Source organism: Oncorhynchus gorbuscha, linkage group LG06 (assembly GCF_021184085.1).
Source record: "Oncorhynchus gorbuscha isolate QuinsamMale2020 ecotype Even-year linkage group LG06, OgorEven_v1.0, whole genome shotgun sequence".
Lineage (NCBI taxonomy): Eukaryota > Metazoa > Chordata > Actinopteri > Salmoniformes > Salmonidae > Oncorhynchus > Oncorhynchus gorbuscha.
In genome coordinates, this window is record NC_060178.1 from 32,358,250 (window position 1) to 32,386,092 (window position 27,843).

The 27,843-nt window shown below is 43.2% G+C and overlaps 3 protein-coding genes across 6 annotated transcripts; 1 reads left to right on the forward strand and 2 right to left on the reverse strand.

The window, feature by feature from the left end:
- Nucleotides 1-1,189: 1,189 nt before the first annotated feature.
- LOC124037845 lies at nucleotides 1,190-14,453 on the reverse strand. Its single transcript, XM_046352991.1, has 5 exons — nucleotides 14,293-14,453; nucleotides 13,618-14,052; nucleotides 7,007-7,176; nucleotides 6,554-6,899; nucleotides 1,190-5,903 (listed from the first exon to the last, which is right to left on the reverse strand). The coding sequence occupies exons 1-5, from the start codon at nucleotides 14,306-14,308 to the stop codon at nucleotides 1,456-1,458; spliced, it is 5,415 nt and encodes a 1,804-aa protein (XP_046208947.1). The 5' UTR covers nucleotides 14,309-14,453; the 3' UTR covers nucleotides 1,190-1,455.
- On the forward strand, nucleotides 13,500-27,843 carry LOC124037846 (mitochondria-eating protein-like). Of its 4 annotated transcripts, none has more exons than XM_046352993.1 (12): nucleotides 13,500-14,060; nucleotides 22,999-23,104; nucleotides 23,181-23,296; nucleotides 23,435-23,553; nucleotides 23,709-23,804; nucleotides 23,922-24,056; nucleotides 24,566-24,797; nucleotides 25,150-25,308; nucleotides 25,481-25,656; nucleotides 25,816-25,939; nucleotides 26,057-26,116; nucleotides 26,453-27,843. In XM_046352993.1, the coding sequence occupies exons 3-12, from the start codon at nucleotides 23,249-23,251 to the stop codon at nucleotides 26,507-26,509; spliced, it is 1,206 nt and encodes a 401-aa protein (XP_046208949.1). In that variant the 5' UTR covers nucleotides 13,500-14,060; nucleotides 22,999-23,104; nucleotides 23,181-23,248; the 3' UTR covers nucleotides 26,510-27,843. The 4 variants fall into 4 exon arrangements, 3 of the variants coding, with proteins under 3 accessions (XP_046208949.1, XP_046208948.1, XP_046208951.1); XR_006839246.1 differs by lacking the exon at nucleotides 13,500-14,060 and adding an exon at nucleotides 16,685-22,146 and having other exon boundaries at nucleotides 26,057-26,334; XM_046352992.1 differs by lacking the exon at nucleotides 13,500-14,060 and adding an exon at nucleotides 16,686-22,146.
- On the reverse strand, nucleotides 16,667-20,232 carry LOC124037847 (beta-sarcoglycan-like). Its single transcript, XM_046352996.1, has 6 exons — nucleotides 20,122-20,232; nucleotides 19,110-19,319; nucleotides 18,743-18,928; nucleotides 18,170-18,361; nucleotides 17,882-18,013; nucleotides 16,667-17,616 (listed from the first exon to the last, which is right to left on the reverse strand). Exons 1-6 carry the CDS (start codon nucleotides 20,134-20,136, stop codon nucleotides 17,410-17,412), a joined length of 942 nt encoding a protein of 313 aa, XP_046208952.1. The 5' UTR covers nucleotides 20,137-20,232; the 3' UTR covers nucleotides 16,667-17,409.

A 27,843-nucleotide genomic window follows, 5' to 3' on the forward strand; every position in this document is an offset into this window, starting at 1 on the left:
TCAAACACACAACCTTTGGGTTGCTAGGTGTTCACGTTCTATGCTTACCCATCCACCTGACCAACCACCCTCTGTTTGTACTCCGTGACGAAGGCCATGTAGCTGAAACACGTCAGGTTTTTAAAAACTTTGTTTCTATTGAACATTCCATACAAATAAAGGCATTTTAATGAATTATATGAAGAGTGCCTTGGTCCTCCTTTTTGATGACCAATTCACCCCTTTTACCAAAGAGCACCTTCTGTCTACCAAAATGTACTATTGTGTCCCTTAGTCCCTTCCTCCTTTTTCCACCCTCCTTTTTGTTTTTGATTTAAGTAACCTATCTTATGTAAACATACCAAACATAACATACACTACATGACCAAAAGTATGTGGACATCTGCTTGTCGAACATCTCATTCCAAAATCATGGACATTAACGTGGAGTTGGTCCCCCTTTTGCTGCTTTAACAGCCTCCACTCTTCTGGGAAGACTTTCTACTAGATGTTGGAACATTGCTGCAGGAACTTGCTTCCATTGAGCCACAAGAACATTAGTGAGGTCAGGTGCTGATGTTGGCCTGACTCGTAGTCGGCGTTCCAATTCATTCCAAAGGTGTTCGATGGAGTTGAGGTCAGGGCTCTGTGCAGGCCAGTCAAGTTCTTCCACAAACCATTTCTGCATGGACCTCGTTTTGAGCACGGGGCCATTGTCATGCTGAAACAGGAAAGGGCCTTCCCCAAACTGTTGCCACAAAGTTGGAAGCACAACATTTTCTAGAATGTTATTGTATGCTGTAGCGTTAAGATTTCCCTTCACTGAAACTAAGGGGCATAGCCCGAACCATGAAAAACAGCCACAGACCATCATTCCTCCTCCACCAAACTTTACAGTTGGCACTATGCATTGGGGCAGGTAGCCATGGAAACCCATTTCATGAAGCTCCTGACACAGTAATTGTGCCGACGTTGCTTCCAGAGGCAGTTTGGAACTCGGTAGTGTGTTGCAACCGAGGTTACATACTTTTGTATATATAGTGTATCATACTAATTTCAGGGTCCCGGATTTACGTTTGCTATGTTACGTCTAGTCTATGACCAGTCTGTGCATACCCCTCATGTGGAGAGGCAGTGTCATGAAGATATATATTTTGTGGCAAAGAAAAAAGGGGATTTGTGTATCGAGTAAGGTAGGTAAGGATGTGAATCTGGGAAATTCAAACCGTGTTTAATGCTCCCACCTTTACAATCCCTCAGTCTATTATATCATTCAAAGTCATATAAACAGCCATTTTCATTACGATAAACATGTCTGGTTTTCCACCACAAATTACTCATATTTTACAATGTAAGAACAGTATAATTCTGTAATAAAATATAAAATCCAACTTCTAATCTCTTTGTCGTCTGCTGCGTTTTTCTCAATATTAAGTGCAACTTATCTTAAATCAGCACAAACAAATACGGTCGGTCTTAAGCCTCACTGTGTCTTACAGTGGAGAAGGTCAGGTCAGAACCATCCCTCTCGGAGATCTCACTATGCTGTGTGGCCATAATGGTTTCTGGGGTAACGCTCTGGTACTGACGAGCTGTGCCGAATGGTTTAGCAGCCAATAACCCCATATAGTTCTTCTCTCCTTCATCTCCCTGTGTCATGGATGTACGGCCAAATCCATCTATGGCTCTCCACCTCTGTTGTCCCCTGCTCCTCCATCCAGAACCAGCTGCCTCTTCTCCCTCTGGGAAAGGTGGTGGTGTTCCTGGGGCACTAGGTGGAGCCAGGTGGGGCTGAATGTCTACAACTAGACGCCTCCTATGGCGGTGGATTTGGAGTGGAGACTCTATAGGCCTCGCCTCATCAGTGGAAGTGTAGAAAAGGGATGATGTTTTTGGTAAAGACAGTTGGGGAAAGGGATGGGTTTCTTCCTCAAAGCCTCCGTCCTTTCTGCTAATGGTACGCTCGAGTATGGGACTGCTGTAGTCTGCTCTGGCTCTCCTGCCCACCTCATCTGTGCTGCTGTCTGAGTTGATATTGAGAGCACTCATTTGAGAGAAAGAAACATTCATGTTTGTAGAACTGTCCTTTGTGTCCCACCTTTGTGTCTCTGACAGTGCCTTCAGACCACCAAGCCCTGGCCTTTCCCACCTGTCCTCTGCTCCGGTCTTCCTCTCCACCTCCTCTGTGGTACTGGCTGAGTTGTAAAGGCTGATATTGAGAGCTCTTCTTGGGGCAAAGGAGACATTAATAGGCGTGTCCCCAGGACTGAGCGAGAAATCTGTGACGTCTCTCCCTGGTTTCTTTGTGTGTTCTGTAAGCCCATCTCCATTCTCACTGCTAGCAGAGGATGATTCGGCAAGTGTAGCATCCTGAGAGGGCTGGATATTCTGATGCCTCCAGAGTCCAGGGATGTAGAGTGGAACTGGTGGCTCCTCAGTTCTCGCCCTGTCTGAGGAGGTGGAGTAAAATATTGATGTTTTGGGAGCAGGCTTGGCATCTTCCTGAAAACCTCTATCATTTGTGGTGGTTATACTCTCATACTTTGACTCTGATGATTGATTTTGAAAACTCTCCTTGAAGAAGCCAATGTTGAGAGCTTTCCTTGGAACAAAGGAGACATTAATGGGTGTGTCTGTAGGACTGAGAGATGGATACTTATATGTGACATCAGGGACCTTAGCTTTCTCCTCTTCTCTTTCTTGGTTCATTGTAGTCTTATCTTCACTCTCACTGCTGGAAGAGGTTGATTCAGAGTTATGTGATGTTCGTAGGGAAGCAGGTGGAGTTTCCTGATGAGGCTGAATATCCACATGTCTCCTGAAAATAGGGATATAGAGTGGAACTAGAGACTCTTCATCCCTTGTCCCATCTGAGGGAATTGAAGATATGGAAAGAGGCTCCTTTGGGGTGAATTCACTCTGAGAGGAGAGATCCAAGCTAGGCGACCTTGTCTCAGGTTCTTGTTGATATTGAAAACCCTCCTTGGAGAAGCTGATATTGAGAGCTTTCCTTGGGGCTATAGAGACATTAATGTCTCCAAGACTGAGAAATGGATCCTTGTGTGTGACATCTGGGACCTCCCTGTCAAGTTCCTTACTCTCACTTCCAGAAGAGCATGAACCAGAGGGTGGTGGTGTTTGTGGGGCAGCAGGTGGAGTCTCCTGAGGAGGCTGAATATCCACATGTCTCTTGAAACTGGGGATATAGAGTGGAACTTGAGACTCTTCATCCCTTGTCCCATCTGAGGGAATTGAAGATTTGGGAAGGGGCTCCTTTGTACTGATGGCAATCTGGGAGGTTAGACCCATGCCAGTCAAACTTGGCTCTGATTGATATTGAAAACCCTCCTTGGAGAAGCCAATATTGAGCGCTTTCCTTGGTGCAAAAGAGACATCAATGCCTGCGGGAATGAAAGATGAATCGGAGTCCTGAGATTTCTCTTCCCTTTTTTGATTCATTGTCGTCTCATCCTCACTTTCACTGTTAGAAGAGGATGAACCAGCAGGTCGGCGTGACCCTGGGGCAGCAGGTGGAGTTTCCTGAGTGGCCTGAATATCTAAATGTCCCCGGATGCTGGGGATATCTAGTGGAGTCTCTCCAGTCCTTGTCCCTTCTGGGAATCGATGTTGGGGAAGCGGCTCCTTTGGGGTGAATTCACTCTGAGAGGAGAGATCCAAGCTTGTCGACCTTGTCTCAGGCTCTGATTGATATCGAAGACCCTCCTTGGAGAAGCCAATATTGAGAGCTTTCCTTGGAGCAAAAGAGACATCAATGCCTGCGGGAATGAAAGATGAATCTGGGACCTTAGCTTTCTCTTCTCTTTTTTGATTCATTGTAGTCTCATCCTCACTTTCACTTCTAGAAGAGGATGAACCAGAGGGTGGTGGTGTCCGTGGTGGAGCAGGTGTAGTGTCCTGAGGAGGCTGAATATCCAGACATCTCCTGAGGCTGGGGATATAGAATGGAGCTGGAGACTCTCCAGCCCTTGTCCCGTCTGAGGGCAATGAAGTCTCCTTTGGGGTGATGGCACTCTGGAAAGAAAGACCCACGCCAGTCAACCTTGTCTCAGGCTCTGGTTGATATTGAAAACCATCCTTGGAAAAGCCAATATTGAGAGCTTTCCTTGGAGCCAAAGAGACATTAATGTCTCCAAGACTGAGAGATGGACCTTTGTGTGTCACAGCTGGGACTTGAGCTTCATCCTCCTCTTCCTCATCGCTATCCTTGTTCACTGTGTACTTTGTGGGTTCATCACTACTATCACTGGACAAATCAGAGTGCTCTGAAAACAAATGAGAGCGTTGAACTTCCTGTCTCAGTTCACTCACATGAAATCCATCCTCATCTGGAGAGGGACTGACTGGGTCCTTATAGTGCTGCTTGTCCAAACTAACATCATGTTTGAGATAGGGGTTCGCTGCTGCAGGGTCTGTTGTGCTATCATGTGTAAGTAGTGCATCCTGGATAATCTCCTTCTCCTTCACTACCCCCATCTCTGGGTTCACAGTGTACTCTGTAGGTTCATTCCCACTGTCACTTGAGTTGCTGGAGCTGGACTCATCATTCTCCCTCCATTCTTCCACAAGTGTTTCTTTATTCCACGCTTGTTCATACTCTTTTCTCAACTGATCAGCAAAAGCAGAACCTGAAAGATCTTGACTACTGGATCGTGCCGATGCACCTTGGATGGAATCAGGGAACTCAAAGCTCTCTCCGCTGTCATTCCACAGCTCAGGATCCATGGGGTTGGGATCTGCCATGTTTGATTTCCTATAAGCAAATCCAGGGATCTCACCCACTCTGCCAATGTTGATCTGTAGAACATCAACTGGTTTAACTGTAGGGAAATCTGAACTGCGCTCAAAGGAGTCGCCTTCCTTCTGGGGGGATTGAGGCTCCCAGGAATTCTTCCGGGTCTTGAGCTCCTCCAATCTCTGAGCCAAATTGTCTTTGGGCCAGTCCATATCCTGATCCCTATCTGGACTCTCCTGGTCAGAGTGTGAAGACACAGACAAGCTTCGACACCCCTGCAACTGTTCTGGGTCGGGGATGGATTCAAACTCCATGCCGTGGGTATGGACTGGGTAAGCGCCCCTTTGTGGATCACTCAGAGACATATCAGAGAGATCTCCAATGTGAGTGTCTGTCTCTGGGTTGTCATGTCGGAAGCTTCCTGAGCTGACAGAGCCCCGTACCCTAGGCTTCTCCTCCTCAGGCGGGTGATAGACCTCAAGAGAGGGGTGTGAGGTATCCCTCTCCGGAACATTCTCATATGTTGCATCATATTCCCCAGCGAGGTTGTCCTGCATGCCATTGGCCACAGTATCATAGTATGGAATACTATTCTGATCCCTTTGTTCTGAAGGATGTCCACTAAATGTCACTCTCCTCTCCCTGTGTGTCCCTAGTTCCTCTCGCTCATCCTCATCTGAATAGGCCGTGTTATCGTAGGGGGACTGCCCGGCAGAGGAGACCGATTGTGGTGGGGAGGCGCTTTGCTTGGTACGGTTACAGCAGCTACAACACCTCCTCCAGAGAGCGTCCAGGAGAGGTCTGGTCAGAGCACCAATTACAAATGCTACCAGGAAGGTGATGAACACAGACAGGCAGACAGCCAGGACCAAGTCAGACTGTGTTCTCTGGGTAGCCCTGTGGAGGTCTAGAGAGTTCAGGTCTGTCTCCTGACCTTCCCCCTGGATGCTGCCTAACTCTGAGTTCATCTGTAGCCTCTCCCTGTGTAAACTCCTAGTGTCTCTGGTTTTCCTCTCTGCCTTGTGAACAAGCAGGTTGAATACAGACACAGACTCCTCGTGTGGCCCAGAGACGCACACGTACAGTCCTGCGTCTCGCTCTGTGATGTTACTGATCAGCAGGCCTGCCTGGCTCCCAGGAACTTGTCCATTGGGCGTCCACCATGTTGAATCTAGAACAAATACACAAACAGTGGGAGACTATTATAAAGTCAAGCGTGATTACAATTCAAATGGTTGTTTGCTATATACTCAACACACACAAACAAAGAAAGTACCTTACTGTGATTGTATTCAATTAAAATGGTCAAAAAGAAACACAAAAATAGCTTCTTAGCTCTAACTTTGCTAAAACTGTCTGTGAGTGGTCTGAGTGGGGAGTGGAAAAATAAAAACTAGCTGTTATTGGCAGAGAGGTTTGGAACTCTTTCTTATTGGTCTATTAACTAATTTACCCACTGGTGATGTCACTAGGCAGGCCTAAACTCCCACCAAAACAGGCTGAAATTTCAGTCAGCCTTTTCAAACACCTCGCACACTAAAAGGGCATTATCATCATTTTCACAATGCCACATTATTATTCCAATCTCATAGTGTGGAAATATATACAAATAAAACACAGGAAATCACGTTTTTGACGAGACTTGGCCTTTAACTGTTGGTGTAATGCAGGGTCCTGCCCCCCCTCTGGGTGCACGTTTTGGATTTAGCCCTGTTTCAAATAACCAACTCATAATCAAGCTTTGATTATTTGAATCAGCTTTGTAGTGCTAGGGCAAAAAACAAGGACTGAGTTTGGGAGACCGTGAAAGAAGTGTGTTACCTTGCTTTGGAGAGCCACAGGGCAGCAGGATCTCCATCCCTTTATCCACTGTCACATCCTGGTGGAGCCCCACCCTGTTCTCAGCAGTAGAGCAGGTGAGGTCACTGTCCTCCAGGTGTAGCAGGTCTCTACCTGCTTGGGTGGAGGGGGATGTACACACCACCCCCCTCCAGGTCTGCTGCAGGGCCCTGTCCCTGTCGTAGGCCATCTTCCTCCTCAAGCTCCGCAGGCTGCAGTCGCACCTCCACCTGTTCCCACTCACCTCCACCAGGGCATTCAGGTTACGCAGCGACAGGTAGGCTGACGGAGTGATCGTGGTCAACAAGTTGAAGCTCAGATCCAGGACCTTGAAGGATGACATTATGAATATGAATATCAAAAATCTGGTCAGGTGGGAGGAAAAGGATAACAAAATGGCTGTTATGATGTTGTAGTTATCATGTGTATAGTTACCCTGAGCTCTGGCATGTCCCTCAGGGCCTGTGGATGGAGGTTGGAGATACGGTTGTGCTGCAGATGGATCTCTCTCAGAAGGGGGCACCTGCACAGGTCTCCAGGTCGCAGGTCATAGATCCTGTTGTGGGAGAGCTGCAGCACCTGTAGGAACTCACTACCTCCCAGGCCTGAAGGACAAAGCACAAACACAGTCGCAACATTGGAGTAACATTGGTGTAATTACACAGATGACTGGGGCGGCCCCTGTTTGTGAATGCACAGAGGATAGTAGTTGTAAGGTGTATGTCCCCTGCTCACCTTTGTACTGTTCTATACATGGGCAGGAGTCCGGCATTCCTCTCAGAGCTTTACAAGCAGCCGACCAATCAGAGATGAATGTATACCTGCCCTTACAGCTCCCTATACCTGACAGGTCTAACAGTATTTGAGTGATTGACAATAACATGGTAGAGTACTTGTAACCGTTTTGTTTTTATCTACGCTGAACATTCCATCCTGGGATCAGTTGTGGAAAAAGTAACCAATTGTCATACTTGAGTAAAAGTAAAGATACCTTTATAGAAAATGACTACAGTAAAAGTTAATTAAAGGCACCCGGTAAAATACTACTTGAGTAATTGTATTTGGTGGTAACAATCATAACCATGTCATTATATGTCAGAACAACTGACATAACTTGTCATAACCTGTTATGACACATATATTTAGACCTGTTGTGACATATATTGCGTGATTTTATGGCTGGTTATGACACCTACAAAATAGTGTAAAAACCCACAAAACCTACCACAAAAGGCAAAAGATTCCATTACATCATAGCCTGTGTCAACAGTATGTTTATGTTATGTGTGTATATACAGTGGGGCAAAAAAAGTATTTGGTCAGCCACCAATTGTGCAAGTTCTCCCACTTAAAAAGATGAGAGAGGCCTGTAATTTTCATCATAGGTACACTTGAACTATGACAGACAAAATGATGTAAACAAATCCAGAAAATCACATTGTAGGATTTTTTAATGAATTTATTTGCAAATTATGGTGGAAAATAAGTATTTGGTCACCTACAAACAAGCAAGATTTATGTCTCTCACAGACCTGTAACTTCTTCTTTAACCAGAAGGGGACTAGGGTTCCAATTTTGGAACCCCCCCCACGTTCAGCTGGAAGGTGGCGCATGGAACGCAAAAATATTCCTAAAAATATTTAACCTCCACACATTAACAAGTCCAATGGCTCAAATGAAAGATAAACACCTTGTTTATCTACCCAGCAAGTCAGATTTCTAAAATGTTTTACGGCGAAAACATAGCACATATTTATGTCAAACCACCACTGAAGACACAGCTAATTTGCATAGCCAAGTTGAAAAAAATATGCAATCAACAAACGCAGGATTAAAAGAAAAATAATGCACTAACCTTTTGAAATCTTCATCAGATGACAGTAATATAACATGTTACACAGTACATTAATGTTTTTTTCAATAATATGCTATATATATCCATAAATCTCTGTTTACAATGATGCATCGTTCAAAAAATGCTACTCAAATGTCCTGAGAAATGACGATAGCTCCGGCAGATAATGTCAGCTAACAAGGAATACACATCATAAACTTGGACTAAATATGCATGTTCTACATATATATAGTTAGATACACTTCTTCTGAATGCAATCGCTGTGTTACATTTATTTTTAACGTTACAGGTTTCGTTCACTAGGCTATACTATGAGTCGGCGCTCAAAAAGTAGCATTATGGCTCCTCTATCTTGGAGTCCACAGAAACCCAAATTTACCACATAAATATTCCCTTACCTTTGCTGTTCTTCCATCAGAAGACCTGGAAGGAATTATACTTACCAAAAACAGCGTTTAGTTTTGCAGTCTGTGTCTTTCGGTTCTCAAACACAACACATTTCGGTTGAAATGTAGCCAAAAGTCATGTGGATGCGCACCAAAACGTCGAACTTACATAATATATGTCGACTAAACTTGTCAAACTAAGTTCATAATCAAGCTTTAACATGTTATAAAGGTGTACAGCAATCGTGAGGACGAACAGAAACGCATGCATTGTATAATCGATCTTGGAAAAAAGACAGGACCGGAGAAGAGCGCGCATGAGAGTGACCTGTTTTTTCGCGTGACCGAAAGGTTTCGGCCCGCCAAAACTCTCGTGAGCGCGATTCTCACAATGAGAATCCCCATTGAAAGCTGAGATCGCGCTGAAGACAAAGAGACTGTTCCCAGACCTGTAGGTGCTTGGGAAGGGTGGGGGGATGATGTCAAAGTTGGGCCAACTTTTCTGATGACAAGAGAGAGTTTGGGAGAATGACTGCCCTGAGAGTTCTGCTTTACATACAGACATAATTTAAACGGTTTTAGAAGCTTTAGAGTGTTTTCTATTCAATAATAATTTTTATTTGCATATATTAGAAACTTTTGACAAAAAAAATTATGTTTACTATGGGCACGCAATTACACCAGCGGGGGCAGTAAACAGCCCTATCCCCAAGAGGTTTTAAGAGGCTCCTCTGTCCTCCACTCGTTACCTGTATTAATGGCACCTGTTTGAACTTGTTATCAATATAAAAGACACCTGTCCACAACCTCAAACAGTCACACTCCAAACTCCACTATGGCCAAGACCAAAGAGCTGTCAAAGGACACCAGAAACAAAATTGTAGACCTGCACCAGGCTGGGAAGACTGAATCTACAATAGGTAAGCAGCTTGGTTTGTAGAAATCAACTGTGGGAGCAATTATTAGGAAATGGAAGACATACAAGACCACAGATAATCTCCCTCGATCTGGAGCTCCACGCAAGATCTCACCCCATGGGGTCAAAATTATCACAAGAACGGTGAGCAAAAATCCCAGAACCACACAGGGGGACCTAGTGAATGACCTGCAGAGAGCTGGTACCAAAGTAACAAAGCCTACCATCAGTAACATACTACACCGCCAGGGACTCAAATCCTGCAGTGCCAGACGTGTCCCCCTGCTTAAGCCAGTCCATGTCCAGGACCGTCTGAAGTTTGCTAGAGAGCATTTGGATGATCCAGAAGAAGATTGGGAGAATGTCATATGGTCAGATGAAACCAACATATAACTTTTTGGTAAAAACTCAACTCGTCGTGTTTGGAGGACAAAGAATGCAGAGTTGCATCCAAAGAACACCATACCTACTTTGAAGCATGAGGGTGGAAACATCATGCTTTGGGGCTGTTTTTCTGCAAAGGGACCAGGACGACTGATCCGTGTAAAGGAAAGAATGAATGGGGCCATGTATTGTGAGATTTTGAGTGAAAACCTCCTTCCATCAGCAAGGGCATTGAAGATGAAACGTGGCTGGGTCTTTCAGCATGACAATGATCCCAAACACACCGCCTGGGCAACGAAGGAGTGGCTTCGTAAGAAGCATTTCAAGGTCCTGGAGTGGCCTAGCCAGTCTCCAGATCTCAACTCCATAGGAAATCTTTGGAGGGAGTTGAAAGTCCGTGTTGCCCAGCAACAGCCCCAAAACATCACTGCTCTAGAGGAGATCTGCATGGAGGAATGGGCCAAAATACCAGCAACAGTGTGTGAAAACCTTGTGAAGACTTACAGAAAACGTTTGACCTCTGTCATTGCCAACAAAGGGTATATAACAAAGTATTGAGATACACTTTTGTTATTGACCAAATACTTATTTTCCACCATCATTTGCAAATAAATTAATTTAAAATCCTACAATGTGATTTTCTGTATTTTTTTCTTCTCATTTTGTCTGTCACAATTGGTGACAGACAAAAGTCATTTTGAACATGCACAATTGGTGGCTGACTAAATACTTTTTTGCCCCACTGTATATATTTTTATATTTAAAAAATATATATATATTGACCATATTAAATTATGATTGTAATTGCACACACATTGTCAGACATGCACCTACCCCAATGCTCTGTTGCTGATGACTGGGATGAATGCAGGAACAGATTTAAGGAGCAGGATAAGACACCCTCTTTTTGACTGATGACTAATATAAGGGCATGTACATGAAAGGCCTGTCTGGCTTGTATGATTATGAAGCTCATAATTGTCACGCCTTGGTCATTGTATTTTGTGTTTTTGTTATATGTTTGGGTAGGCCAGGGTGTGACATGGGTTTATATGTTGTGTTTCGTATTGGGGTTTGTAGTATTTGGGATCGCGGCTGATTAGGGGTGTTGTTAGGCTTGGCTGCCTGAGGCAATTCTCAATTAGAGTCAGGTGCTTATCGTTGTCTCTGATTGGGAACCGTATTTAGGCAGCCTGAGTTTCGCTTTGTATTTCGTGGGTGATTGTTCCTGTCTTTGTGTAGTTTCACCAGATAGGCTGTAATAGGTTTCACGTTCCGTTTGTTGTTTTTGTATTTAGTTATTTCATGTATCGTTTAGTTTTCTTCATTAAAGATCATGAGTAACAAACACGCTGCATTTCGGTCCGACTCTCTTCCTTCAACAGACGAACGCCGTTACAATAATGCTTCATGACAGTGTCATAAAGTGTATTTTCTACAAGCTATTTAAAATATGATCTAAAAAAACATGACTAAAGAATTCATTACAACAACAACAAAGGATTTAAGAAACAAACTTTCAAATAAAAGGAAACTTCTTGGCAGGGGAAAAACGAATTTGAATAAATTTGGGTTTTAACACTCTTATGTACTACGTGTCATAACCAGACAAAACATAATGCAATGCATGTCACAGCAGTTGTAAATGTATGGGTCATGACAGTGTTATGACCATATTATGACAGGTTATGACAAGTTATGTCAGCTGTTATAAGCATGTCATGTTGTATTATGACACTGGGTGTCAAGTAAAGTGTTACCGCAAAATATATTTAAGAATCAAAAGTAAGAGTATAAATAATTTCCAATTGCTTACATTAAGCAAACCAAACGGCACAAGGTTCGTGCTTTGTATTTATTTACAGATAGCCAGGAGCACACTCCAACATTCAGACATCATTTACAAACAAAACATTTGTGTTTAGTGAGTCTGTCATGTTTTGTCTTATATTGTCTTGTCATTATGCTTTCCCTTCTGTTCGTTTCCCCCTGCTGGTCTTATTAGGTTCGTTCCCTTTTTCTATCCCTCTCTCTCCCCCTCCCTCTCTCTCCTCTCTCTATCGTTCCGTTCCTGCTCCCAGCTGTTCCTCATTCTCCTAACTCACTCATTTAGTCTTTTCACACCTGTCCCCTATTTTGTCCTCTGATTAGAGTCCCTATTTCTCCCCTTGTTTTCCGCTTCTGTCCTTGTCGGATCCTTATATGATGTTCGCTGTGCTGTGTCATTGTCTCGCCCGGTCGTGTCTTGTCTCCTTCAGATGCTGCGTGTGAGCAGGTGTCTAAGTCTGCTACGGTCGGTGCCTTCCCGAGGCAACCTGCAGTCAATGGTCGAGTCTCCAGTCTGTCCTCGTCACTACGAGTGGATTTAAGTTTTTTCATGTTTTGTTTTCTTCTTATATTGTCCAGGAGTATACTTTTGCCAGTTACTGGAATAAAGACTCTGTTTTCGCTAAGTCGCTTTTGGGTCCTCATTCACCTGCATAACAGAGTCTGCCAGATCAGAGGCAGTAGGGATGACCAGGGATGTTTTCTTGATAAGTGTGTGAATCGGACCATTTTCCTGTCCTGCTAAGCATTCAAAATGTAACAAGTAATGTATGGGGTAAAAAGTACATTATTGTCATACTTGAATGTAGTGAAGCAAAAGTAACTGTTGTCCAAATATCAATAGTAAAGTACAGATACCCCAAGAAAACGACCTAAGTAACACTTTAAAGTATTTTTACTGAGGTGCTTTACACCACTGCCTGGGACAACAAACAATCACTGGGGTTGGGTAGAAATATGTGTACTGTTATGACTCATTAAAGCCAAGGATTTTCTATTGACAGCACTTATTTCACACTGTGATTTTCAGTCTCCCCAGTCTCCTCTTCTCTCTAGCGTGAGACTGCTGAGCTGAAGTGAGACATTGTGGGCCTGGGCTTCATTAGAGGAGCACTGGGAGACTGTGAGCAGAATATCAAGCAGCATAGAGAGGCCTCTGTCTGTCTCACAGAGCTCACATAACAACTGCCCACAGTCCTCACAAACCTCAAACTCGGAGAAAACACTCACAGTCACCAGGGGATACATATAAAACTCAAAGGTTCAACTCTTCTGATGGAAATGGAATGTTGACAAAAGAGATTAACTACTACTGTAAAATGATGATTGAGGCTTGGCCCTCTTTTAAAACATAATCATTGCACTTTTACACCCTCTTATGAGCCATTGGAATGTCAGTAAACAGCCTCGAAGATTGGCTGAAGATTGTGCAATGGTTTGTCAAGTAATTTTTGTGATTGGCGCAGGGCTGGTTTAATCATTTTCTTTTAGAGCAAAGTCCTAATTATTAAGGATAATCATTCACAGGCGTATGGGTGTGAATGTGTGTGTGTGAGCATGTGTGCTTATTTACTGTATGTGTGTTAGGCAAAGTCACATTTTCATGATAAGTGTAACTACATGTATAGTACAGCGAAGCAATTCCTTATGTATTTGTGTGTGTGAGAGAGAGACTCACCTTCAGGAATCATCTCTAGCTGGTTCCTCTCAGCAGAGAGCAGCTGCAGAGTTGGGGCCCAGGACACACATCTCCCTCGGCTACGTGAGAGGGGGATTTTCCAATATTTACCCCTCCAGGTCCTCCGCACACACAGAGACAGGTGAGTGATGCTGTTGTGTCCAAGCCATAGACTCTCAAGCCTCCAACTTGACCATGAGGGGGTAACGGACTTCAGGAGGTTGTGAGATAGATCTAGTTCAGTGACAGTGGATGGAACATGTTGTTGGGCCTGGGAAAGGCCAGCGAAGGAACAGTTTAGCAGACCTTTCTGACAAAGGCAGGACTCCGGACAAGCAGGGGGAACAGGAGAACACTGGAGCCCCTGGATGAGGAGGAGCAGCACTGCAGCACAGAACATCCACTGAGACACGGCCATCACAAACCGCCCTGTGCCTATACAGGTAAAACAAGAGAGAATAACTCTTAGTTAGCGAAATGTGAGTTTCAACATGAAAGACAATATCTGAACACATACCGTAATTAAATATTAATCTAATACATCTAACACATACAAAAACACCCAAATGGAATCAAAACACACACATTACTCTCAAATGTAGAAATCAAACTGCAATATTGGCACACGTCATAAACAAAAATCTCAATGAATACGTAAAAAGAAATCTAACTCACCCTTCCGTGTACGCATTGTATACAACCGAAACGAACTTGTGACTCTCACTCTCTCCCCACCCAGTGCACCGGCAAAGGTAGCATATTATTTTACTTTGTCTCCTGTAGTTTCAGATCAAAGTCTGCAGTGTGTACTGCCATGTTGAGTCAGACATGCACATACACAAAAATGGCATAAGCATTTCGCAGATTCCCTCAATCATTCACATGCCATGGTTAATGTCTTACCAGGATGTTATTGCCCTCTCCTTCATAGGTAACTGTGCTGCCAGGAATCCTCATAACAAGGACAACTAAGCCCAGCTTGGATTTATTATTGATTGATAAATCACTGGATTGGAACTGAATTAAGCTAAAAAAAAAAGAAATCTAGGTTATTTAGCCCCTTTACAGTGTGAAATGTAGTAAACATGTAATACACACTAAATGAATTGTGGCATAACACCTCCAAGTGGGCATTGTGGGATAGGGCACAAAAAGGGTGGTTTTAAACATGAAAATAAAACTGCAAATTGACAAAAGACAACAGGGCCTTTCAAACACAGCACAACCCTTTATTATTAAACAAACATGGAAGTTAAATAATGGACATTTTTCCAAAAGCTCATTCTCAAGGTTCCAGTGAAAACAATGAATACATACATAAATAAAGGCATGGAGTCCATATTGCTGCTTGAGATGATGACCACACTGTTACCATAGCAACACTTGAATATACACTCCAGTTAGCACAAAGTAAATACACATCACACGTGTAGCACTGCCACTCATGTTATGTTGCACAAAATGTCACTCAAAATGATTTGTTTCAAACCAATGTTATCAAAATGTATAATTGAAACAAACACAAAAGCCTCATGAATACCCCCCCCCCCCGCCCCAAAAAAAGCAGCTGACTGCATTAATCTGTAGTATATCTTATAATTGTCCTGTTTCTGAGCATTAGGCAGTATGATATTATAGACACATCAAAATGAATTCCATTTGGCACCAAAACTAAAGACACTCCAATCTCTTCCCTTGTGAAAACACAGAGACAATGTTTGGCACATACAGGACGAGAAGGCAGATGTGCAGGACATTCCAAAAGTATACAGACCACTTGATTTATTCCACACGTTTTTTTACGTTACAGCCTTATTCTAAAATGGATTACATATTTTTTTCCCTCTCATCAATCTACACACTATACCCCATAATGTCAAAGTGAAAACAGGTTTTTAGACATTTTTCCAAATGTATTAAACATTTTTTATATTTTTTATTATCACAGTATTAAGACCCTTTACTCAGTACTTTGTTGAAGCACCTTTGGCAGAGATTACAGCCTCAAATATTCTTGGGTATGACCCTACAAGCTTGGCACACCTGTATTTGGGGAGTTTGTCCCATTCTTCTCTGCAGATCCTCTCAAGCTCTATCAGGTCTCTCCAGAGATGTTCAATCAGGTTCAAATCTGGGCTCTGGCTGGGCCACTCAAGGACATTCAGTGACTTATCCCGAAGCCACTCCTGCGTTGTCTTGGTTATGTGCTTAGGGTCGTTGACCTGTTGGAAGGTGAACCTTCGCCCCAGTCTGAGGTCCTGAGTGCTCTGGAGCAGGTTTTCAAGAAGGATCTCTCTGTACTTTGCTCCGTTCATGCTGTACTTTTCTCCGTTCATCCTAACTAATCTCCCAGTCCCTGCCGCTGAAAAACATCACCACAGCATATTGCTACCACCACCATGCTTCACAGTAGGGATGGTACCAAGTTTCCTCCAGACCAGACGTGATACTTGGCATTTAGGCCAAAGAGTTGAATCTAGGTTTCATCAGACCAGAGAATCTTTCTCATAGTCTGAGAGTCCTTTAGGTGCCTTCTGGCAAACTCCAAATGGGCTGTCATATGCTTTTTACTGAAGAGTGGCCTCCGTCTGGTCACTCTACCATAAAGGTCTGATTGGTGGAGTGCTGCAGAGGTGGTTGTCCTTCTGGAAGGTTCTCTCATCTCCACAGAGGAACTCTAGAACTTAGTCAGAGTGACCACCGGGTTCTTGGTCACCTCCCTGACCAAGGCCCTTCTCCCCCGATTGCTCAGTTTGGCTGGACGGCCAGCTCTAGGAAGAGTCTTGGTGGTTCCAAACTTCTTCCATTTAAGAATGATGGAGGCCACTGTGTTCTTGGGGACCTTCAATACTGCAGACATTTTTTGGAACCCTTCCCCAGATCTGTGCTTTGATACAATCCTGTCTAGGAGCTCTACGGACAATCCCTTCGACCTCATGGCTCAGTTTTTGCTCTGAAATGCCCTGTCAACTGTGGGACCTTATATAAACAGGTGTGTGCCTTTCCAAATCATGTTCAGTCAATTGAATTTACCACAGGTGAACTCCAATCAAGTTGTAGAAACATCTCAAGGAAGATCAATGGAAACAGGATTTTTCCTGAGCTCAATTTCGAGTCTCATAGCAAAGGGTCTGAATACTTTTGTAACTAAGGTATTTCTGTTTTTTAAATTTTAATTGGTTGTAACGTAACATAATGTTGAAGAATTCTCGAATGCACTGTAGATAGCAATGTAGGGAGCACTAAAAGTATGTTTCCTATTTTAAGCTCAAATTATGTTTCCTATTTTAAGTGTTAACCCTTGTACATATCCCACTAACTCCAACTCATTACTCCTTAACTAACCATACTCAAAACATAAATATAGTGGCTAAGTGATCAGTGGCTGATGCTTAATACATGGGGACTTGTACTCGAGTCACACACAGCTGCCAGTGGAAATATACATAAGCAAATCTTATCAATATAAATACCCAGAACACCGGTAATAATACTGGACTGCTTGGTAGAGTGCTGTGTCTGTTGTTACTTCATATAGTGTGCTGCTCTAAGTCTAAACAAAACAAAATGATAATACTGTATGTAGCTCTTATCTTTGGCCAAGCGGATATGCAGACAAACAAAAAGGCCTCCATAAAAAAGTGTGTGTTTCTGGGTGTTACATTTTGAATGTGTATGCAGTATGCACTGCACATTGTTCTAGGTTATTTCAACATTGGTTGGCCATACTTGACCATCTGTTAATTGTAGGACAAGATGGATGGTGTCACATCAGTTTGTCTTCCAGTCTCTTTAGTGGGCCGTTCCACAGGGGTTGTCTGAGGTCTGGCAGCCCATGTTCTGATACTTCACCTGGACACGGAACAGAGTGCCGTCTGCACACATACACAGCTTGTACCTCAACAGACCTTCGTCGAAATACACGTTGGCCCCCACTGAGGAGTTTTGCATGCGACTGATGCTCACCATCACCGACCCGTTCAGAACAATACTGTTCTCCTGCAAGGGGAAAGACCTTGTTAACCATAAGTTTTAATGGAATGCAATACACCATAGACCAGACCCCCCCCCCAGATGTTTCACATGTATGTTATAACCCTAAACTGGCACACCTGATTCGATTAGTAAACTAATCATCAAGTCTTTAACTAATTGAATCAGGTGTGCCAGTTTAGGGCTAAAAGAAAAATGTGAAAAGTCTGGGGGGCCCGAGGAGAGGGCCTGATAAACAAGTAGACCAAATTGGGTAAGGGGTAACACTCACAGCTCTGAGCTCGATGTCCCCTCCCATCCTGAACTCCACCGTCTTGCCCATGATGAAGACCCCCTCATTGCCGCGGATGATGGCCTTGCTGTCCCCTTTGATGGACAAGTCAGAGGAAGCGTTGCTGGTGATCTGAAAGCAGAGAGAGTATTCAGAGATCTACCACTTTTTTCTGGGATAAAAAAAAAACAATGACAGGAATGGATACTAGAATGTATTTTATCTACAGTAACACTATTTGTGGTGCTACATGTTTTATTAGATGGCTTCTGTTGGCCTGGAATATACCCTTTCTGTGGAGGCTTTCTTCACACTGAGTACTTTGACTCCTTTGGGCAGGTGGAATTCGTGGTTTTCAAAGTCTGTGCTGAAGAAGGTGTTCTGAGTGCGGGGGTCAGTGAAGGATATTCCCATGTCACTGGTGATGGACGTCTTCTCTTTCTCAACACTGAGCTTAGTGGAGCCCTGCTGAAACACCACCTGGAACACATATACAAAAACCATATACATGTAAGAGCATACAGTCTGATTAAGGTATTCATATCTGGGTATGAATACATTAATCAGACTGGGGAAGTGTGTGTATAGACTGCTTATACCAATGTATTTGTTATTCCCTCTGTGTGTGTGTGTGTGTGTGTGTGTGTGTGTGTGTGTGTGTGTGTGTGTGTGTGTGTGTGTGTGTGTGTGTGTGTGTGTGTGTGTGTGTGTGTGTGTGTGTGTGTGTGTGTGTGTGTGTGTGTGTGTGTGTGTGTGTGTGTGTGTGTGTGTGTGTGTGTGTGTGTGCGTGTTTGTGTGTGTGTGTGTGTTGCCTAAGTGAGTGTATTTTTCCATAAGTGAGTGTGTTTTGCCTGAGTTCACCGGGTTGTTGTTGCCGGTGATAACCAGGTCCTGGTCCTTCCTGCCCCCCACAGTGCTCTTGTGTAGTGGGTGGACCACACCCATGTCTGCCTTCTGCTTGAAACGCAGCAGCCCACTCTCATGGAACTCTATACTGTCACAACCACTGGGCCCGATGCGGATCACTGTCCATATCACTAGAGTTATCTGAGAGACAGGACAAATGTCAGAGATTCAGATACATTGACTTGATTTGTCATAATCAGAACTAGTTATAACATATCCATAACTAACATTCTGATGATACTAGCCTGTTAAAAAGTGAATTCAGATAAATAAGGATGGTGACATTATGCAGAGCATGTTTTGTGTGTCATTGGGCACTCACAATGAGGTTGATGAGAGCCAGCAAGAAGAGCAGGACTATGATGCAAACAGCCATGTTGCCCTTGCGTCCTCTCAGGCCTGTCTTGTGCAGGCGCTCCTCCTCAATGGGCACATAGCCCGCCTTGAAGTTGCTGTTGTGCTCCTTGTTGGTGGTCCGCCGTTCCATGGCCTTCTCCCTCATGGACCTCTTCACAGGCCCATTAGAACTCTCCTTCAGCACACAGAACAGCAGCAATGTCAAGGCTCAGTAGGCTCACTCAGCTTTAACATGCTATACTGCTGTGACATCTACAAACAACACTTTCTGGGTGGTTCCCATCAATCAAAGCATTGACTTCACTGTACACCTCTCTGGGTGAGATTAAACATTAAGAGTTCTATACATTGTAACTACCACATGTTATTTTTTCCCCACTCTGCAATCTAGTTGATCTAGTAGTTGATACATTGTAACAACCCAATTGACAGCTTATTTAGCTGTCATATGTAGTTACAATGTAACAAATATACTGTATCTCTGAGTACAGCACCACATATTGTAACCACCACATTCTATTTTATTAGACTTTATGCAGGCGTCGCTGTATAGACAGGTTGCTTCTGAGGAATGCGCGCAATTAAACACCCGGGTCTCTCTGTCTGTAGGTAATGACTAAAAATAAAGTACACGTATATTCCACGTAACAAATATGAATAGTCCAGGTCCATATTCAACTCGGATGAAAAGATAACTTCATGATTTGGGGTAATACAACCAGTTTAAACTTCCCAATGCCGTGGAAAAACTGCGGCAATCAAGCCGTTATTTCGAGGTATGTCTATCATAAAAAGCGTAACAGCAGTACAGGGCTTGGAAGCGTGATAGCGTACTATGGATATTCCGCATACGCTTTACAACGCCCGCCCGAATACCGTAATTCCTTTCAAATGAGTTCGTAGTACATATAGATGCCTACATCAAAACGGGAATGGAAAATGTAGAAAAACAATAATGTCTTTAAATGGAAACAGACCTGCTCAGACGCCATGTTCACCCTCCCCCTCTTCCAAAGCGTTTGACAGCTCCGGAGTCCGGAAAGACAGTGGACTAGACCACTTCATTCAAATGAATAAAATAATATATATCTCTCCAGTTTTAATACTTGGAACGAGGTTTTTATTAGGGTAATTATTATATTAGCAGGTGGAATTTGAAGCCTTTTTATCAAATTGTTCATAGCTGGATCACTGTTTATCACAGATGGTTCCTTCCTGGCTAAACCAGCCAATGGGAAAGGCCCGCAACAGGATTCCAAAATAAGAAAGTCCATATAAAGCCTGTCCATTCATATTTTCTTCCAGGCAGGGCTTCCGAATAGACTAGTCCACAGACAATTAACATCACTTTATCCCTACTTAAGTGTTGTTTATTTCAAGTAATAAAGGTTTTATCAGAGATGATGACACAACTTGATAATGTATGGATTCCACAGCCCCTAAAACACTACCAGACCGACACTTTTACTAAAGCGTGGCTTTCAGTGTTAGTGGGACATTTTAGTAAATGAACTGGGACACTGTATTCTCCTTAGAACTACATTCGTGTCCCACTTCAATCAATAAGACTGTAGAATTTGTAGAAGCTTGTAGATAACACACTGTTTTCACAATTTTGTTACAATAAACATTTACTAAACCCTCCCCATGCCATTGGAAAATGAATTGGGGGACATTCCAAGCTTTTAGGAGTCTGCACAGCTTTAACTTGATCCTGGAACACTACTATCCCCCAAATTCCCCTTTCAAAATTATTGTAGCCTCTTTCTATAGTCTCTTTCTTCCATGTCATTGTGCTTCCTTTATTTCCTTCCTACCCTTGTTTGTTATCTTCCCTCTAATTCCTTCCACCCTCATCCTATACTGTTTATTTGCTATATAGTGTATGACATCGATTCAGAGATGCTATGAACAACTTAAACAACAAATTACAATGTATTTTATAATATCTAATGCCATAAATATATTTGAATTAATTAAAGATCCTTTTTTAAGTTTCATCAAACACCAATCAGGGGAAGTGGGACAATACTATAAACCTGGTTTTCATAAAATACAATAACTGTTTACATGAATAATTATTATAGTTTAAAACACTACCAATAACAGTTTGTTTTAACACAACAAGCTAAATTGTTTATAATTAATTATAATTGACAGAATTATACCTTTTTCATTCTAGCGCAAGTTTTCATATGTATGCCGGTTTTTTATGAGTTTTAACAGGTCGCCCCACCTAGGAAACCTGACCACACACACTACGATGATGTCACACTAACCAATACCATTTTTTTCAAGCACAGAACACATTCAGCAACAAACCAAAAAACATTTATTTTGATTGGGTTACAAAATTACCATAGTACAGTAGGCCTACCTTAAAACACAAACGTACCACTTGGCCTATAACCGATTTAACTAATACTGACGTCATCCGAAATTGACTGTGCCTCTGAAAAATAGCTCAGTGTTTCACATCTTCCACATATGACATTAATGGCAGGAGACACCCAACGCCCACGTGTGTGTAACAGTATGACATTACAATGGTCTTGTTTACAGCACAGACAGCCTACTTCACTTGAGCGCCTACATCATAAAGGAAGAACCGGCAGAAGACGTTTACGGTCTATACTTTTCTCACAAGAATATCCAGACTATTACTGAAAACAATGCAAGTGGCTTTATCAAACATTCTCAATCTGTATATGAGTAAAATGAGTAAAAAGCGTTGCCACAACTGAGATGGTACTTGGCACCCGTTGTAACGAAGGTGGACAAAACGTCAAGGGCAAGAATTTCTAAGGCGGGTATAAAAAGGGAGCGCGCGCCTGTCACGGGCGCTCTCGCCCCAGATTAAATCCCACGGTTGTCCAAAGCGTTTTGAACCTTTCAAGATTAGTGAGGGAGCAGACATGGCCGACTCGCTAAGGAGGCTGGTTAACACATCTTCCTTCAGCGTTCTACAGGACAAACTTGAGTCCTGGTACAAGGACTACCATGTAAGTCATCAATAATTGATTTCTGTCCTAAATCTGTTGGTTGAAAAGTGGCCTAACCAACAATAAAGATAGGCGACACATGATTATTGCAACCATTCGATCCGTGTAATAGTTTAGGCTATTGTCTAAATTAGTCTTGGCTATAATAAATGTGATATTGGTGTGGAAATCAATAGCATATTTAATGAATCACTGTTTGATTCAGCAAATGCGTTCTTCCCTTGAGAACTTGATTCCTCTATAGCATTTCTGTCCACCCATCTAAAATAACTTGATTAGCCTACTTGATTATGCCACTCATGGCCAGATAGTGTAATATATTTGGAATCATTATTTGGTATGTATTTTTTATTTTATTTTTTTACAATGTATCACATTGACAATGGATTGGAACGTTTTTGAAACACTGTAGGGGCTAAAGGAATTCAATTGTTTCGATTAAATAGATTTTCTGGCGAAGTTTGGTTGCTATAGACGCTAGTCGTCATGGCGACCGTGAAACCATTGCTGACTCTGAAAGCTAGTGGCTCGAGCACGCCCCCTTGAGCATTTTGGTGTGAACCCGAACCGCTTGTCCTGATAGAACCCATGTATTATCACACAGATACTCCAGAGACCAACCAGTGCATTTGCCTGGAAGTCACAGATCATTTATTTTAAAAGCACATATAGTACATCCCTCAATTCAATATGATCAATACAGATATTCACTAATCAATGATCCATGTGAATGTTTGTTTTTTAAATGTCCTACATTGTTGACCCCACAATTGAGATGACATTACATCTTTAAAATATATGTCCCTTTTGTGATGGTACATAATTCTCATACAGTGTCTGTCACCTTCCAAGGTCATCTCCTGTGATCAGAATCTGAACAGGTGCTGTGAATTGGTAGAGCTCACCTCCAAGATACAGGGTCAACTCTTCACCATCCTCAACTTCACTGCTAGAGAGGGTATGTGTCCAAGCTTCTCACAACTTCCCTCTCTCTTTGACATTCTCTAATAATGTCTCCTTTTCCTTTGAGTCAGGTGGTCACTATGCAGGAGTGGATGTGCTCAAATCACGCCTGCTGCCTTGGTTGGGGACTTGTTTCTCCATGGCAACCTCCTCTGTCACCAATGACACCAGCCTCAACCTCATCCAGGTGAAATAATCTGTTCTGTTATTTATGGTTCTAGCTACTGTACATTCATTAAGTTATTCTATTCTATTATGCTGTCCTGTCACATAGTGTGAATAAGACAGTGATAATCAAGGTTAAATGAGGAGTGTTGTCATGCAGGAGTCCGTGGAGAAGGAGAGGAAGATCAGAGAGCTGTCTGCCTCCCATGAGAACGACATGCAGAAGATGGAGACTCAGCTGTGCTCCACTCACCTACAGCTGGACTCTGTCAAACAGGAGTAAGTCTGCACTAAACATACAACAAATGACTCAGCTATACAATAGACCTACTCATTTCTATCCAAACAAATCAGTCTGCCCCAGGTTACGTTAGTATGGCTAACTATCTGGTCTCTGTTTTATTCACCTACTGGTATCTTGAATGCGTTTACAGACTGGCGGATGCTCATCTGCAACTGGACAACACAAAAAATATGTCAGCCACAACTCTGCTGGCCACCGAGGATGAGATACTACAGCTGAAAGCAGAGTGAGGGATAAATACTGTAATACAACACTGTACACGTTTCATTTGAGTATTATTTGTCCTATTTGGCTTATTGATGTGTATGTTCCGAGGTTATTATGGTGTGTATCTGTGTGTCAGGTTGCGTGCGTCCCGTGACCAGGTGGAGACCTATAAGAGGAAGCTGGATGTTCTGGATGACTATGAGAGACAGGTGCGTCTGCTGAGGGATGAGGTGTCTTTCCTCACAGCAGAGAAGAGCATGCTGCAGGAGAGGTGAGCAGGACACGCGCACGCGCGCACACACACACACACACACACACACACACACACACACACACACACACACACACACACACACACACACACACACACACACACACACACACACACACACACACACACACACACACACACACACACACACACAGGGCCGTAGCTTCAACTGAGGACACAGAGGGTCAGACCTTGGTCATTTAAAAAAAAAAAATCTTTAACAAAAAATATTAACACTTGTTTTAGGAATTCAGTCACTTACTGTTGAGAGTTAGAATAGTAGAATACCCAAGGTCAGTCATTTTTTTAGATTGGTAAATTAGACTAGTTTGTCTAGCCAGCTATTTAAACATGTAGTAATCATGGCCGACTTACTGACGGGCATGCAGGGTAGGTGCACAGGAGACCTCCATGGGGCCCTCATTGATATTGTTAGTCACTCACTCAGATATCATATTAACATGGCATAAGTCAACCATCCCTCCCCTCTTCCTTTCTATCTGTCTCAGGTTGGTGAGGAGTTGTTCCCCCAGCCCCCTGCCCAGACAGAGCCGCCCCTCCAGCCCTCTGAAGAGTGAGTCTCCCACCCGGGCCCAGCTCACCAATTCGTCCCGCCACGCCAGGCTGGTGTCCCGCTTCAGTGACTTGTATGCTGTGGAGCGCCTGGAGGCCCAGAGTCTTCTCCGACGCTACATAGACGACCTGGAGATGGTCCAGAGAATCATCTTCATTGCCACTGTGGTATGACATCTGGAAACCCTGTACATTATGGAATAACACTACATACAGTACAACCTGTGATGATTAGCTGGGATTCACAATGTATAGGAGATGATCATCCTAGCACATGGAACCACCTGACCTTGTTTTCATCCAATTTGACATGTCAGATCTGAGGTTCTGGTTTCTCTGTAAATCTCCTATAGCATACAGTATCTCTAATCCCTTTGTCTGAGTGTGGTGTGTGTGTGTGTGTGTGTGTGTGTGTGTGTGTGTGTGTGTGTGTGTGTGTGTGTGTGTGTGCGTGTGCGTGTTCGCGTGTGTGTGTGTGTGTGTGTGTGTGTGTGTGTGTGTGTGTGTGTGTGTTTGTCAGGAGGCCTTCCAGGCAGCCAAGCTGGCCTACCGTCAATTCAAGCTGAGAGTAAAGAAGACCCTGTCACCCTCCCACCTGGGGCCGGAGTCCCTGGAGGACTCGGTGGTGGACTATATCGTCAGGAACCTGGACCTCTACGACGTGCAGGCCAGTGTTAATGTACGGCCTACACTTTTCTCTCTTACTAACATGTCTGACATGTTACAAAAACCTGTAGATTCCAGTCACCTTTACATTACAATTTCAAGAGTCTCACGCACTGTAGCTCATTGAGTGTATGTTAATAGGAGATGTGTGTCAGAGTGTATTGTGATGTGTTTCCCTCTCCCAGGACGTGATCAACGCCATGAATGTAAACCCACGGATCTCCTTCCCCCCGGAGGTAGACTTTGTCCTGATCAACAGCTTCATCCGGGAGACATGCAGAGTGGCCTTCGCCATGCAGACACTGGACTCTCCTCTGGACCTGGCTTTCACCAGCGGTGGAGAACTCTACAGCGACAACAAGTCAGTCTGCATCCCTTGACTTCATGAAGTTACAGGAAAAAAAAACATGTTAGATGTGCAATTCCTAATCTTACCACTAGATGTCACCCTGGTCCCGTGTATATACATCTCCTCCCTCTTCTCTCTGTCTCTCTCTCCCTCTCTCTCGCTCTTTACCAGGTATCGTCGTAGCTATGACTCTGAGTTTACTGCTCCTCTGGTGGCGTACCATGTGTGGCCAGCACTGGTGGAGGGGGACGGTGTCATAGTGAAGGGAGAGGCAGTCACCAGGAGAGGAGCTCTGGTACTGATGCACCTTCCGTCCCTACTGTAGAGTCATAGGCTTTGCTTGAGCAATTACTGCATTATCACAATATAACATGCAGAATGACTCATGTGGTGTTTCTCTGCTTTCTTCCAGTGGAGGAGCAGAAGCAGGAGCTGCAGTCCTGTTCGCTCTGGCAGCCCCTCACGCACTCTCGTAAGTTACTACGACGACTGAGACCTAACACGTTGAAATAATGTCACAAATATCAAGAAACTCTTTGGAAAGATGTGTCAGCCCAGGGTTTTTATGAAGCAAGAACATATTCAGGGAAGTTGCGGGTGGGAAAGCACACTAGATGAAAGCTGTGCATGTGTGATTTAGACTTTTCTTTTGCCACCAAAATACATCCATGCATACCCTGAGCCCTTGGGGTAAGTACAACAACAAAACAGCAACTCCTAGATGTTGTATTAGTGGGAGAGAGTAACTTCATCTCAAATCCAAAGGTGCAAGAAATGCTCTGTGTGACAGACTTTCTCTCCTTCTCAGGGGTTTAGTCGCAGCAGAAGCCCCTCTCCCGGACGTCTCTCCGCCAGTCGCCTGTAAACCCTAACTGACCACTGAGTTACAAAAGGAAAACAAAATTCTACACATCGATTTCATGTTTGCAACAAAGACAGATCTTTAGCTTTAATGGACTGGATCCTGTCGTTATTTGTCAGTTGTGATGACTTGATGTTAAGTAGTTAGACTCCGTGTCAATATGGACATTGGTCCAGGGTTTACAGTATTCTGGAGAGATGTTCCATGTTACCATTACAGTATCCAGAGACTCTGGCAGCTGGTCCTTTCAGAACAATCCTTTCAGGGTGCTGGAGCAGCACATGACAAGGCTGTGTGTGTGTGTGTGTGTGTGTGTGTGTGTGTGTGTGTGTGTGTGTGTGTGTGTGTGTGTGTGTGTGTGTGTGTGTGTGTGTGTGTGTGTGTGTGTGTGTGTGTGTGTGTGTGTGTGTGTGTGTGTGTGTGTGTGTGTGTGTGTGTGTGTGTGTGTGTGTGTGTGTGTGTGTGTGTGTGTGTGTGCGCGCATAATCTATCACATTATCTTAGTGATTCTTAACTGTGCACTATGCAAAACCAGGATGATTGTGTGGTTGACCGTAATGTAACTTTTTAAGGACATTTAGACCTGCACAGTATCATTTTCTGAGACTGTTGTAGTTTAGGTTTTATCTTTAACCTCAAACCTTGATAGACTCTGGGTTATAAAGAATATAATGAATACATTTGTATGTCATTTTAATGTAAGTCTTAGCCTGCTTTTTTGTTGGTCGATTTTTTGTTGTTGTAAGACACATGGTGCTAAAGTTCAGTCAGAACTGTTCAACTCCACAAAAAACACGAGAGATTGGTATTGCTGAGAACAATGATTAAGCATACAGTTTGTAAAGTCATCCGTTCCAGTCCATGTTTCTTTTTTTGGGGTGTTGTGATATTAGCTAGATGTGTGGTTTGAATGGATTTGGAACAATAGAAGGGATTTAAAATGATACAAAACATATTCTGTAACTTCAAATGGTTGACTTGAGAAAAGATGCCTTTTTTTGTTAGTCCTAATGAAGTTGCTTATTATCTACTGTACGCACAAGATCCAAGAGCAACATATACCATATTTAGGATAATTGTTAGGCTGTAAATCAATGAAATGTGGAGCCTAAGTATTTTTCACTATTTGAAATCATTATACAGTCTAATCTTTCATTTTGCATTAAACAGTGTGTTAGTGTTGTGTATGCAAAACGTGGTGATAAACCCCAAAAACTTGGACTCAAATATATATCATGTAATTGTGCTGTTCTTGTTACAGAATACAAAAAACTAAATTATTTACTGAGAGATTGTGTCTTTTTAAAGATAAAATAAATAAATAACTTTACTATCAA